The 15,014-nt window shown below is 45.7% G+C and overlaps 1 protein-coding gene across 4 annotated transcripts in view; it reads left to right on the top strand.

The window, feature by feature from the left end:
• Positions 1 to 15,014, top strand: part of MAD1L1 (mitotic arrest deficient 1 like 1) — a 366,743-nt gene that overhangs the window by 231,447 nt on the left and 120,282 nt on the right. For all 4 annotated transcript variants that reach the window (XM_068422520.1, XM_068422519.1, XM_068422522.1 and 1 more), the window contains one exon: positions 8,722 to 8,929. In XM_068422520.1, coding sequence (XP_068278621.1) covers positions 8,722 to 8,929 — 208 coding nt within the window. The remainder of the gene's footprint in view (positions 1 to 8,721; positions 8,930 to 15,014) is intronic.

Raw genomic sequence — 15,014 nt, 5'->3', positions numbered from 1 at the left:
TTTTTGTTAATACAGCTTCTGTTCCAAGGGCTTTAAAGATCCCTCGGTGTAGTTATCTTCTGTGACAGAGGGTGCCGGGGCTGGTGAGCGTGCTGCGCTCTATGCGCTGGGTACAGAGGGAATTCTTTGGGATGCAGTTTACTTTGGGCTTTACTCTAATCACTTTAACAAGCCTGAGCAAAGAAACAAAAAGAACAAGACCAAGAAACAGAATTTCCATTAAAATGGCATTTCCTGAGGTAGGATTAAGCTTTCTGAGACTGCCTTGGACCGGGTGCAGAAATGCCTCGTATATCCTTTTGTAGGAGAGAGTTGAGTAACTGATTATTTTTTTTTTTTTTAAAAAAGCTGTTAAAGTAAAAATAAAATAAAGATAGACCAGGAGAAGCTGCTCACCTGTATAGCCAGGCTGACTCTAGTTAATAAGCTACTGCAACAAGAGCTATAGTTGTTGGGGACCTTACATGTGCCTTTCAGGTGATAAATTCCAATTTTGCCTTCCCACTGTTTTTTTGTTCTCCATCTTTGAGTAAAATTTCCAAGGGTATTGATGCAGGACTAACAGCAGACAATTCTTGACGTAAATGGTATACCATTAACTGTAAGCTGAAGATAAATACATTCAAAGATGACTTGTAATGATTTGTGACTTCCTCTGCTTTCATGATTCAGTAAAAGCAACAGGGTATTTATCGGCTGTGTGCAAAGCCCGTGTGCGTGTGTGGCTGTTTACTCACAAATACCACATGTTTGGAAAAGCGAAAGAGTAATTCCCGAGACCTGAAGCCTTGGGAGAGGAGTGCATTTCTGTTCCAGCTTGAACTGTGTAAAGGATGCGCAGCCAGGAGGAGGCACTGAATCCCAAGGATAAGCTTGCAGGTCCCCAAAAGCAGCGTCAGCCCTTCTAGCAGTGCAAGCAGCAGAAACTTGGATCTTGCAAGAATTCAGTAGCTGGAGCCTGACACAGCGAGAGACCAGCCAGAGGCCTTGGGTAACATTCTGTCACAAAACAAAGACAGGAGACAGTCACGGGTGGGACAGAGTGAGCAGCAACCCATGGTAGATCTGGACACTGGGGTTTATTTTAGAACCAATGGTATCAGGCATTTTGCCCTACTTTGTTTTTTCACACAGTTGTTTGTTCGCTCCCCCACCTCGGTGCTGCCTTCTCTCGGGCTCGGCATCCCTTCCCCGCAGGGAGATCGCTGCTGGTGCGGGATGGTTGGGCAGAAAGTCCTGTCTGCCCGCGGTCACCAGTCACAGGTGTTACTGGGCAAGGCCCCTGGGCATCCCCTGGCCTTCATCCCTGTGCATCTCTCTGATCTCCAGGGTCTTACTCCTCTTTCAGCATCTTTCCTCCAGCCAGGATCATCACCTTCTTTGCAGGCCCTCTTCTTTCTGGGACCGCTGCTCCTTTTGGGAACCCCTCTTTTCAGCACCACCTTTCTTTCTGGAACCCCAAGCCCTTGGTTTTCCCCATCTAAATAGTCTAAATCATCAATCAACTTCTAATCAGCCTCCTAAGCAGTGATTCTGTCTCATATCTCTATCTTTGGAGGATTCAGGATGTGCCACCTTTGTTTTAGTCCAGGTCTTACCAAAATTTACAACCAGGCTTTGCTTGCAGTGAGCAAGTAGCATCTTCTGCTCGAGAGTTCAAAAGTTCAGTTTCGGATATTCACCACATGCATATACCCAATTATCTGCTGTGTGTTAGTGATCACAATTTAAGCTGCTTTTTGCCTACAAGAGGTAGCAATCGGAAGCAAGAGCACTCCCTGGCCAATTGGATGCTTTTCAAACACTCCCATTCCACCACCCTGCCAACTGATGCTTTATGTTTTATATCTCTATTTAAGAAACTTTCCCATCTGTCTCTTACAGACAGACGCAGTCTTTATTTGGGATGTTTGTCCAAGGTAACTATTGACCCATCGCTTCTATAAAGCTGTTACAATCTACTAAGCTCCTAGATTGTTTCTGTATAAGTTCCCCGGTATTGAATAATGTGTCCCAGTCTGGAAACCTTGGAGATTTTTGTCTTAAGAAGTCAGCATGGAAAAAAATTCCTTAGGTAAGAAAGCAGCAATGTGTATTGGTTGTATTTGGGTGGCCCTCACTGGGCGTGAGAGTTGCACGAAGAAGAAATGGTCCTTTCCTTGAAGAGCTTCCGATCATCAGCCTTTTCTCAGCAGGGGCAAGCACAATCTGTTGTATTGCAGGCGAGTAGCGATTAAACTCAACTGTCCATATGTTCCGCCAGAATTTGTTGTGCTGCTCAGAAATCACAATCTTTTAAGGTTGATAGACATCAAGACTATGAAAAACTAAGGCACTTAAGTGCATGTCAGCCTCATCTATGGGTTTTGACGACTTTGCTTTCAAATGCATTAAACAGGAGGAGCCTACTGAGGATGTGAAGTCAGCTGAAAATCCTTGACAGTGCTTGCTGACATTGTATCCTGACAGTCCTTGCCTCCTTGGGATGTATGAACTTCTTTAATTTCATTAGTGATGTTAAATAATCGTATTCATGACAGTTGAGACTATTCCCTTTGCTACTAGTTCTACCTTCTGATTAGAAATTTTTGCAGTAGATGAATAGATCCTAAATGGAGTTGTTAAGCACTGAATATTTCATCAAATGTAAAGTAGTTCACATGGTTTTAAGTACTTTATTCTTACCTGTGGGCCTGTGAAAGTGAGTCGAGTAGAGAGAAAAGCTTTTATAGCTCCCGGAGAAAGACATCCCTGAATTGGGACTGTGCAGTTTTAAACAACCAGGAGGAGAGGTGCCAGGATAAGTTCATCCCTTTTCAAGGTGCTGTCACTGTCAGCTTTCATTGTTCTTCTAAACAACCCCTCTTCTAAAGGAAAAGTTTCGCTTTTTCAGAGATTAAAGCAATCCTGTCTTCATTCTTTGCTTCGTCACTTGACTGATTCTTCCCTAATGGGGAGATTACTTAGGAAGTTTTTGAGCTATAATTTCAACATGTAGACTAACATACTGACTGTTTGCCGATAATATAGTTTTAAGAAATGACACAGAGCATGAGCACAATTATCTCCTCGGGGTGTTTTTTTTTTCAGACTGGGAGATGGAAGTGGGAAGGAAGGCAGCAGCATCTGACTTGAGCTTGTACCTCTGTTCTAGATGGCAAATCAGCCCTGCTGCAAATTCTCCATAGCCTTTAGTCAGAAAGTTTATTGATAGCCAGTCTTACTAAATAGTTCTGCCGTGTCCCAGCGTGTGCTTAGAACATATTGCATTAAGACAATATTTGTGTGTGGCATCTGCGGTGGCTGTCTCACATAATGACTGCACGATCGGGACAGAAGCGGTGGGATGGTTCTTCTCAGTGGTCTATGAGAGTTTCCCTTGTGCATACCCTGGGGCATGTGTCTGGAAGGCTGAGGGTAATGCATCAAAACAACATTATTTCACAAATGGTAGAATATATTAACGTGGAGTGAACAAATCATCTCTGTAAAATGTCCAGTGTCCTCCTGAGAGCACAAAAATGGTTTTGCTGCCTGAAGCACCAAATCAGCTAGTTAGCATCTTGCTTTCCAGGAATGAATAATTCACTATTCTACTAAGTGTCAACCAGACTTGGTTGCAATCAATCAAGGTATTTATTGCTTCCTCCTAAAGTGAAGCTCTGTGTACATTTTTCTGACAAATCTCAATTACTGACTCAATGTTATTCCTTGAAAGAAGAATCAATGAACGCCAGCAGTTCTCTCTAGTTTAAGTTATTTACTTTTCAGCATCTCTCCAGTTTCCAGTTTTTAACGTATTGAGAAAAATAGAGGTAAAGAGGGGGTGCGGCTGAGAACCTAGCAGTAATGTATCATCTTCGCTCTCTGAGACACTGGCCATGATGTGTTGATGAGCAGAACAATCTACCAAGTTATCTACTGAATGAACCATGGACAGGGTAGCTTTCCAACAAAGGGACTGTCTGTAGGTCATATATTGATTGTATCCCCCAAATGTCTCATATTTCTATATAAAGGCACCATGAGCTTAAGTGGATTTGGTCAATTCTCACATTCAGGCCAAGTTTCCAAACCTGAAGCACACTTCTCGTGCCTCTTGGAGAAACCAGAGATACATTACTGTTTGTTGCAAGATGCTTTTTTATTCTGTTCAGCAATACCTGCTTGCATGTGTTGGTTCAGCACAGAAGCAGCATCTGGAGCTGCTCCTGGGCAGTTGCTCGGGGAGTCCCAGCTCCTGTTCCAAGAGTGTGGCCATCTCATCTGTACCACACCTTTCAAATGCCACTGTTTGGTTTCCCTCATCAGTGGCCCAAGATTAGAAACAATTTTCTAAATGGGCAAGTCTGTTTTAGATCTTCTGTCCTAGTGCCTGAAACACCATTTTCCAGGCTTCTGTTGCAGAGCTGAAAGGACAAAATTCTGATCAGTAAGACTAATTTGTTGTGGGAGGAAGAGCAGTTGACAGAGAAAAACAACAATTTACATTTTCCAGAGCTGAAGGGATTCCAGGAGGGAGTTGTTTGCTTTCTTCAGTCCCTGGTTTCTTACCAGCATTAGGGTTTCATTTCCTTCAAATGCTAGTGAGATGTTAATGCTGCTCTGCTGTCTGTTGTATTTAGCAGCTTCCAGCCATGACTCTTCCTAGAGCCAACCAAAGTCACTCCCAACCTTCAGAAATTTGGAAAAACGCTTCAAACGATTGAAGTTGTGACACCGTTTGGGCTGTCTGGTATTACATACGCATGCGTCTGATCCGTTTCATCAGCAGTTGGCTCTGGTCTGCACCATTCCCACGGAAAGCTTCCTGCCTTTATCTGAAACTCCATAGGATGTCGATAAGTTTTCGGGAGACTTAAGTAACGCTCTGCTTAGTGCGACTGTGTAAGGCAGCAGCACGGTTCGGTGGTGAGGGGGTCATCTCTGAAGACATGTTTTCATTTCATTTCTGCCAGGGTGCTGGTAAGGAGTCTCGAACTGGAGACTACGTCTTTTTATACCTCTGCTCCCCTCACATATCGCATCTTCAGGCTTTGTTGCCTGGTTTTTGGGCTTTAGGTGGTAGTTTCTTGTGGGGTTTGCACAGGTCCTGGCACTCTGGGATCCCTGTCTTGCTTTGTTTCTTTTAGGCATTGCTATAATATAAACCAGCAGCACTAATGTTTTATCTATAGGGAGGAATGTGCTGGTTTGACGTGTGCTGTGTAGAATAAAGAGAAAACTACTACCCCTAGCCCAAAAGTGTGAGTAGCATAGCAAATACGTTAGTGATGTCCCAGAAATGTTAAATGAGATGGATTCTGCCACAGTCTCTGTATCACAGTGGGTTTTTAAGAGATTCACCTGTCTCAGCATAGCTTCAGACTGACGTGCTCCGGAGTGCTGGTGAACCCCACAAATAAGGCTGAGTCCTAGTGCTGAGTTTAGTTTTATAGCATGATTTTTCAAGGGAATATGTCATAAAAGGAGAGGATAAATGGGCTGAAAGGCTATAAGAGCCAAAGCACTGCAGCTTTGTGGCAGGGCTTTATAGAAAGGCCAGAGAGGTGTTTTAAAAGGGTAAATAACCTGCAAAATATACAGACTAGCGCAGCGTGGGTTAAGGCGGTCCTGGCAGGAAGGCAGCAGCAGTCTGCAGGTTGGCATGGCTGCCCTCCACACTGAGATCCTTCTGCTGTCTCCTGCCTTTGCGTGAGCGTCTGCAGTGATGGTGCAGTGGGAAAGCGCAAGCGATCCCTGCGCTGTGCGCTGGAGCCAGCGTGGTGGTGGCAGCCGGGGCGAGGAGCCGTGGTTTCTGCCTGACCTTGGTGCTGCAGCTGGCGAGGGAAGACGGGGCCAGAGCCACCCTTCAGGGCTCGTCAGAAATACCACGGTACCGGGCTGCGCAGGGAGAAGGGGGCTCTGCAGCTCTGATTTTAAGAGCACCCTTTTGCTAGCCAACGTAAACCCCATTGCAAACTTAGGGGTTGAGTCTCTTCCCTTGAAAGGCAAACAGGAGAGTGGGGAGTGTCCTGACCTGTCTGGAAGAGTCCTGAAATGCAAATAGCAGGGGAAGTTAGTTGGGTGCAGAAAAAGGTTTGTAAATGCCAGTGTGTTGCTGGGGAGAATATATCTAATAAGCTGGTGTTACAGCTCTCTTCGTGCTACCTCTGTTCAACATTTCCAAGCTGCTGCATGGGGTCTCGGTCCTTCAGTTCTCTCCCAAGTTTCTCCTGGCCGAGGCTGTCAGTGGGAATATTTCTTCTCTTGGTCCTACTGGCCTGTCTGTCAGGTTCAGGCTGTTTGTCTCGACCTCTCTGTTGAAATGGAGTCACAAAGCCCCATTGCTGTGGGGCTGCAGAATGGTGCTGCCCTCCCAGATGCTCCCGTTGGTCTCCTGAGCACCACAAGGCTTGGACAGTATGAGAACATGCGTCACCTGCCCAGTACGTGACTGAGGCCGTGAAGACCATGAACACTGACTGCAGCAAACCTGCACAGCTAGGAAGGGGTACCCAAGGTTTCCATGCCTTAAGGTTTCCTAGTTCTCTGGAGTGAGCTCTTTGGGCCAGAGCAGTGCTTTGGGGGTTCCCATGTCCTCCTGTGTTAGGGTGTGTTCCTCTCACCCCATCTTTGCCTGGGACATACAGATACAGATGTGATCTCCCTTTGTTTTTAACTTGTACTTACACTGTGAAATAGTGACCCTGTCTTCCACCCAGATGGACAGATGTGGTTAAACTGTTTTCCCACGAGGAGCACCATATTGGTTGCTCAGAGTACGGGTATGAGGAACAACCGTATCCCCTTTATTTTTTAGTCTGGGAAGCACAGCAGTGAGAGCATCTGCTGGTTTGCAGGTACATTGATGCTTTCCATGCCAGTTGCACTGGAATTCAAGGTTTCCAGTTGTGCAGTTTTAAAGGATGTTTTCAGTGATAGAGTCAAGAATGCACTAACCTCGTATTCACCAGCACGTGCACCCTATGCTCTTGACCAAAAGCTATTTTGGAGTTCACTCCACATCTTCTCTCAGCTCTAAATCGTGCTTCCCCTTTGCCTGCATAGCTGCCGGCGTCCTGCCAGCCTCAGCTTTGGCTGCTTCTCCCCCACGACGGGGCCCATCTGCCTGGCGTGGCCCTGGGAGCCAGCTGCCTACTGGCGGAGGGGAACCAGCCCTGGGGACCGCAGCGGAGCCGTGAGCACCGCAGCCCCTGTGCCTCACTGGCTGCGCCGCTGGACCCAGACCCAGACGCTGCTCACAGGCACCTGCGTCTCTGCAGGTGAGCACACCTCTTCCAGCTGCCTTCTCCTGCCCAGCTGACATCTAGAAAGTGAGGTTTAAAGGAGAATTTCAGGATGGTTCCCGCAAGAGGGCACTGGAACAGCTGCGTGATGTAGCAGGTATCACACATGAACATAAGAAGTGCCCAGCTGACCCTTAGCTGTGGTCCATCCAGCCCAGAAGAGCATCTCTGACCGCAGCAATGGAAGGTGCTCTTCCGGGAGAGCCCACAAACCTGGCCATGCTCCCCAGCACTCTCCCAGCAGCCAGAGATGCTGAGGATGTGCCCCTGGCAGGGTCCCATTACGGAGCTGTTGTCTGTGAATTTGTCAAACCCATTTTTGAACCAATGCTGCATCTGCTGCCAGGCTCTGGGGCGGCGAGATTCAGCAGTTCACTCCCTGCTGTGGGCAGAGGGGCTTTACAGTATGGGGGTGGAGAATTTTCAATAAAAGATGTTTGGGAATGGGATCTTCTGGGGTCTCTTACCAGCGATGACCAGCAATTCAGGATGAAGTTGCTCAATCTCAGCTCTGGTTTGCATGAAAAAAACCCACATAAAGTTCGAGCACATCTTTAATGAAAACGAAATGATAAAATTGGGATAATACCTACCTCATGCTGCTCTTGAGGGTTAATTAATGTTTACAAAATCACTTTAGGTCCTGAGATTTAATTGAAGGAAAAATATTACCATATAAAATGCCTTTTTATGCAGGCGTTGCTATAGGGTTTCAGTTAGGCAGAATGCTGTGGAAGGCAGCGTTAGCACATGCTTTACTACTTTTATGGTCGTGAGGCTTCCTGTAGTTTATATGGAAATTGTCTCTCTGAAATCACAAATGTAACATCAGTGTTTTCCTCTCACTTTGAAAGGATATTAATTTGCTATCTTAGGACTTGACTGACTATGTAAACTGGTATAAATACAACTCACCTCTGAGAAAAAAGTATAAAATGAAATATCTGTTCACTTGCTTGGGACAAGCTGATACAGCTTGCTAATGGCTCCACCATTGGAGTCATGTGGACATTGCTGGCTCATACGAGTAATAAATCAGGCTAGTAGTGGGTGTCCTGCTGTAATTTAAGGGTGTATCTGTGTGTTCGTTATAATCTCCTGCTATCAAGAGATTTAAAGTACAGCTATAAAACTTCATTTCTGGAGTTAAATTTAACTGTGAAGGTGTGAGCCAGGGAGCAAGCTCTGTTGAGTGGAGGGGGCTTTGTGGGGTTTGGGTTTGGTTTTTTTTTTGAAAGTGAGAGTAGCAAGAGAAGGAGAAGCAATACTGGGTTTGGCCGACTTCAACTGTTGGAATAAAACATTATCACTGTGTAAGTGGCCCTTTTTCTGCAGTAACAGTTTTTCTCTTCACACAAAGAGTGGTACAGGTTGGGAGGACTTGGAGGTTGGATCAGTTACTCAATCTGCTTCTGTTGTTTCTGCCACACAGGGTGACTATGACCCCAGCAGAACCAAAGTTCTGCATTTCAGCATGAACCCAGCGAGTCTCGCCAAGCAGCAGCGCAAGGAGGAGCAGCAGCAGCTCCAGGAGGAGTGTGAAAGGCTGAGGGAGCTGGTGAGGGTGCTCGAAGGAGGCGGCTCCATCCCTGGGAGTTTGGAAGGAGTTGGAAGTTTTCAGTCACCACAAGAAATTGCAGGTAGGCTGTTGGCTTCTGGTCATGAAGATGCACTGACTCATCCGTACTGCCAGAGGAACTCGCTGCAGAAGCAGATGGAGACATTGCAGACAGTGTGCTTGATGGAACAGTTACAAGGAAAATGAAAAAAGCTGGGTTGATGCAGGAGAAAGTGAATATGTGGTGGCAATGCTGTGGCAGTTTGGTACAGAGGGCAGGTGGTAAGGATAAATAATAATAATCCATATCATTTGCTTGTGGTAAATGAAATACCAATACAACAGCCTTTATAGGCTGGTGCTGCCGATGGAGTAAAAGGAATTAATTCCTTCCTTTCAGGGCTGGTTTAGCCCTTGAGGTAGTACAGACAGCAGGAAATAACTTTCATAGCTGCAGGGAAACAAGTGGTTGAAATCTTTTCAGACCTGGCTTAAAACAAATTAATATTGTTTATCAGTGTATATGTGCCCCATTAATCACAGCTACATTCAATACTCCATGAAAATAGAGTACATCTTTCACCGAGCTAAATACATTTCACAGAATCTGTGGCTCTTCTCCAGTACAGTCTGTCTTCCCTTCACATACCTGAATGAGACTTTTTAGTACAGTAACCCCGAAGCCAACACCTCCAGACATGTTCTCAGACTCTGTAAATCGAGGTAAGGATATTGGTAAAACGTGACCCGTCACCTACAACGCTGCGAGGGGACCAGACAGAGTCGAGTCATGCTGCAGAGCCCAAGAGATCTTACTGCTGTAACTCTCTCGCATGCACCTTGCCCTCAAAACAATTTTGTTAGAGAAGAGAAAAACAAAAGAGAGCTGAAGGTCCATGTGGAGCTGACCTATTGTGTTCCAGCAGCATGTACAAGGTCAGTGTCCGGAGGTCAGGATCCTCCCTCAGGTGAGACTTGGAGGACAGAGCTTTTCTCGAAGGCCATGTGTGCTGGAGACTTGAGACCCACAAAATGGCAGAGCCCTGGTTTAAAGAAAATACACAGAGCAAAATATCTTTCACTGTTATGACACCAAAATTCTCTGAAAGTAGCTTGCTTGTTTTCCCATTGCTCAAACAATAGTACTTTATTACTGCTAGGAACGTGTTTTTTCCAGCATCTCATAGTGGATTATGGTACTATAGAGCCCAAAAAGTATGACGGTGAGAAGTGTAGATGGGGTGGTTTATAAAGTGAAGAGCTTACTGGATGTTAGAGTTACAATGACAGTTTGTTGCTGTTATTAGTGGGTGCTCTAACAAATGCATAAGCATTAAACACTTCCTGAACGTTTAAAGAAGACCACTGATGTCTGTAGGAGCTTCCAGTCTGAGACCCTGCTGAGACTCGAGCGCTTCTTGGGGATAGTTCTTGCATTGCAATTTGAATTTGAAATGCACTGGGGTTTAAATTGCAGTAGATGCTGCTGCCGAATGCCCTTGTCTGTCCTTATGCCCCCGAGTACCCAGCACATCTAACGCTGCAGATCCCCGCGGCTGGCGGTGCCCCTCGAGCCCGGGGAGCAGAGTGCCAGTCAGGGGCAGAGAGGATGCAGAGGTGAGGTCAGCTCTGTGTCTCTGTTGCTGATGAATGAACCGCTGGGGTATCATCTACAATAATTAGACCATTTCTTCTGGGGGAATGTGTTTCTCATGGATGCCTCCTGTGATTTGTTATTCGTAATTATTATTCTGCTGCCTTTCACGCAGTTGCTTTTAGCTGTTTGTGAGGTGCTTCTGTTCTGGGATGTTACCAGGTTTGTCTCTAGCTCATAAGAGATGCATTTTTAAAGCTGTTTTCTCTTCAGCCTTTGATTCCGACCGGAAAACAAACAGCTGACTGGGTTTCAGGTGTTTCCAGCCTCTCAGATATGTGATGATTTTTTTTCCTTTTGCCCCAGTCCCATGCTACGTCATTCTGACTTCTGGTCACCAACCCAAATGGGAGAGAGCATCAGCTGCAGAGCCTAGCAGGGTGGGAAATACTTCAGTGTCATTTATCACTGTCACAGGAGGGCCCTTTGCATTCTCAGAGTGCCTGTAAGTGCCTGTGGAAGTGGTTCGTGTAAACAGAATGGAAAAAAGAGCTGTGAGTGAAGGATGGAGGAGCCCTGTGGATGACTGTCTTTGAGACCAGGGCGTGTGCATAGTAAGCCAGGTTATATGGAAAAATCGTGTTTTTTTTCTTGTATTTTATATACTTGTGTGCATCACTGTCATGCACAGAGAATGTTGCCATAAAGAGTCCTAGACCTTCCTTTCTGCTGCGGGAGCGTTCGGCGGTATGGTCGGAGAACGAAGACTGTGTATGGTAGGATGTGCAGGAGACACTGAGGGTGTTACGGCACTGACTGCAAGGTTAGCAGGTGTATCTGAGCTGGCTTTAAATCAGCTGGATGAATGCCAGATTTGGCCTTCTTGCTGGGGCAGGGCAGGGCTCCTGCTGGGGTAGGGGACAAATCACCAAGCGCGCCATGCGAGCTGCGTCCGTTTTTGCGTTGGCTCTGTCCTGCTTCACTCACGCAGCGTCCGCAGTGTGGATGCAACAGCTGTGCCAGGAGTGCTTTAACCATGTGGATTCGCGTGGCCAGAAAACTTCCATTGCCTCCCTCTGGATAAGAGGTGGAAGATCCAGCTTTCGCTGTTTTCTTAGGATCCCAGCAGCTCTGCCCACAGGAGCGGCTGCCATATGCCTTCTGTTTTAGTATATTTTCAAGGTGTGAAATGAGGAGCATGTGGCAGAAACTCCCTCTGCTCTGTCTCTTGCTGTGCAATTGGCTGCCTTGGGGAGGGTGGTTTATTGTGCAGAATAAGGGAGCAGGTTTCAGTGAGGTTTGAGGAGCTGTTTCTGTACAAAAATAACAAGAATTAGAATTTTTCTTGCGCTCCTTTCTGTCAGCTGCAATACCCATATGTCTGTTTATCCATCTCATTCGTATGACGCATGCAAGAGGCAAATTCAGTTCTCTGAGCTTTTGAGGTGGGAGGTCCCTCATGTTAGAGTTGAATGGGATGAAGGGAGACCAAGGACAGAGTAGAAGTGTGGGTGAAAGCTGGGAAAACAACAGAGGTCATATGTAAGTTTGCATTTTGCCTTTTGACAGATAAAGGTAAATGTAAGATTTTATTGGCCTATTTTGCCATACAACCTGAATGGCTTATTGGCAGAGGTGAGGGATTTGGGTGGCCTCTAGCCAGTCAGGTGTGCTGTGTTCAGCAAGCTTATGTGATCTGCAACAATTATGCTGAAGGTTCAAAGAACTGTAATTATACCAACCAAAAAAAGGCATTAAGGACAATGATGTTGATGGTTTTGATAATAATGTATTGGCCATTATTAAATTCATTCATTGGACTGGAGTGCAGCACATTTTTTCCGATTGTGGTTCCGACTCCTGGATAGGTAATAAGGAAATTATTACTGTGGACGTTAAAGCTCATTAAATGTGACTCTATTAAAAATCAAGGTTATGCTGGACTTTAAATCTCTTTGAGCATAACCGCTGGAGGCTGCAGCACAACCTGGCAACTTGCCACGTAGTTCAGTGGTCCTTTCCTCTCATTTATGCCGTAATAGTCTATTAAAATGGGTACCAGGGTATTGCAGAGGAGAGGTTTGAACGGTGTGAGCTATAACAACACGCCGTCCTTTTTCAAAGTATAAATTTGCACGCGGGGTTGCGCAGTGTTAATGGGGCAGATCTGTGGCAGCCGCATTACGGGAATGGGCTGTAACTTTATTGGGTGTTTTGTTTCTCTGCCGGTGGCTGCCCGGGTGTGGGTTGTGTAAGAGGAGAGTGCACCAAGGTCAGGCTGCCAGCTGGGGAGAGGCTCCGAGTCCGCCTGTCTCAGAAACAGGGATGCAGATCGTAACAGCTTTGGGAAGGTGGCGCGGGGCATCGCTGCCCGGATTTGGAATCTGTTCCAGCTCTGCATTTCTCTTTTCCGAACTCTTCATGCCTTCTCCCTGCTCCCTCCCTTCTATATTTCAGGCTGCATCTTCTGCTTTTTTTCTTCCAGCTTTATAGCTTTTCCTGGTTTTGTTTCTGTTTCTCTCTAGGCCGTTTCTGTTTAGATCTTCCTTTTTTGTCTTGTATGGTCCTGGTGGACCTCTTGATTTTTCTTTTCTGGTGCTGCTAGAGATGGAGTTCAGTCTTAGTTGGAAGTAAATAGGTAGGTGGCAGCTAATGAGGAGCTGACAGAAGTAATGGCTTGTGTATTGTAGCAAAGCATAGGCAGAAATGAGAATGCTTCAAGTGCTGATTATTTCCATTTGTGTTCATATCTTAGAAGCGGTATGTTTGAAAGTAGGAATGGGATGACCCATGGAAGCAAGGTCCCGACTAAAGAATGCAGTAATGCGAATTTTCTGTGAGCTCTCATGATTTATTGCTGTCCTGTAGGTACAGTGGAGCGTTCCCTTCTTTCATGCAGCCTCTCTCTGTGAGAAAGAGGAAAGTGCTTTTAATATTCTTTCTGTTGAGAGACAGGCTGGCACCCCTACCAGGAAGGAGGATGCAGAAATCAACTCTGATTTCAACCATCTGTGGAGAATTTTGGAAGTGAAGTATTTTCCTGAACATAATCCCACCAAAAAGGAAAGCTACTCATCCATCTCGATGATTTCAGCGTCCTTTTTCTCATTAGGGAGAAGTAGGAAAAAGGGGTCCTTGATGAAGAACTGGGGAATCTCACTCTTAAGGCAGGTGTTTGACCCTAAAAAAGATGCCACATCTGGTGTGAAGCAGATGCTGTCTCCAGCATCACTGCCATGTCAGGGCCTTGTAAAAATGTAATTAATTTGAATTAAGTTGGGTAATGAATTTATATTAAAATAATCTAATCTTGTCGAAGTGACGAGCCAGAGATTGTAAAATTTGTCACTGTCCCAGCATGCTTGTGCTTCTGATGAATGTGTTTCTGAGTACAGAAGGTGACAAAAAGGAGCAGATGGAATTTAGAAGTTGCCATTTTCCATCCACAGTTGGCTGAGCTGTTGGTGCTTGGAAGCCTTGATGCTTCCTACCATCTGTGTATAGGAAATCCACACACAATGAGGGTTGCACCTGCAGATAAAACCTGAGTGCACCTGATGAAGGATTTTTCTGTGACCTTAGTTGTTGGTGGGTGTGCGTGTGCAAGCGCAGCATCCGTATCTCCCTTTGTGCTGATGGCTCCCAGCATCTTGCTGGTCAGACAAGGTTGGGGCAGGTGGGTACATAGAGGGCAGCTCTTCTTGGGTGACATAATGCCTCTTCCTAAAGCAAAGGAAGGACTCATTAGGTGACACTTCTCTCAATGTTTAACATGCCAATTCTCCTTCAGTTTGTACTGAAGTAATTGCCTTCTTTCTAAACAGATGTGAAGTAAAGGTCCAGGTCATCTGCTGTCTTCAAATGTTAAGGGACTTTTGGTAAGAGCAGGATGTTGGCCTTTGTGCCCTGCCTGTATTTCAGTCAAGTAATTGCTTTCTGCATATCCCAATTTCTTCTGAAGTTTATAAAGAGCTTGTCTTTGCCTCTGGTGTTTTGCTGTGCACTGATGAAGTTCTGTCCTCTTTCACTCCAGAGATGGCCGCATGTTCTTGATGGGGGAGGAAATCATTCCCTACTGCTACCTGCAGCAGAAATGTTGCATAGTTCCAATGTGAAAAACACAAACGATATGGGAAGTAGCACACAGGATGAGTGTTATTAGGAGCAGTTCTTGGGAGCCACTTTGCCTGACCCACGCAGAGCCTGCCTGCCTTCCCGTGCTGACTCTGCAGCTGAAGAACAGTGCCTCCTTGGGGCAATCCCCTCACCTCTCAGCTAGTTATTACCATTATTGTTTCTCTACTGCAAGATGTTTAGACCAGTCTGGGACCTGAATAGTATATTAAGACTGGGAATAAGCTGGTAGTTTAAATAGAGCTTACTTATCATCTATATCCCTTTGTCCCAGCCCAGCACTATAGGTAACGAGGTGAGGCTGCTAAATATAACCTGTTTTCCTAAAAGACCATGGCCAAGTTGGGATCCTCCTGTACTTCAGTATTGACAGTGTTACAGTAGTTGGTGGACAGAGTCTATAAAACCTTTTCACGTTACAATGATGTCAATAGATCTG

Source organism: Nyctibius grandis, chromosome Z, assembly GCF_013368605.1.
Source record: "Nyctibius grandis isolate bNycGra1 chromosome Z, bNycGra1.pri, whole genome shotgun sequence".
Taxonomy (NCBI): domain Eukaryota; kingdom Metazoa; phylum Chordata; class Aves; order Nyctibiiformes; family Nyctibiidae; genus Nyctibius; species Nyctibius grandis.
Note: the sequence above shows the minus strand (reverse complement) of the source record. Positions and strands in the feature narration are given on the sequence as shown.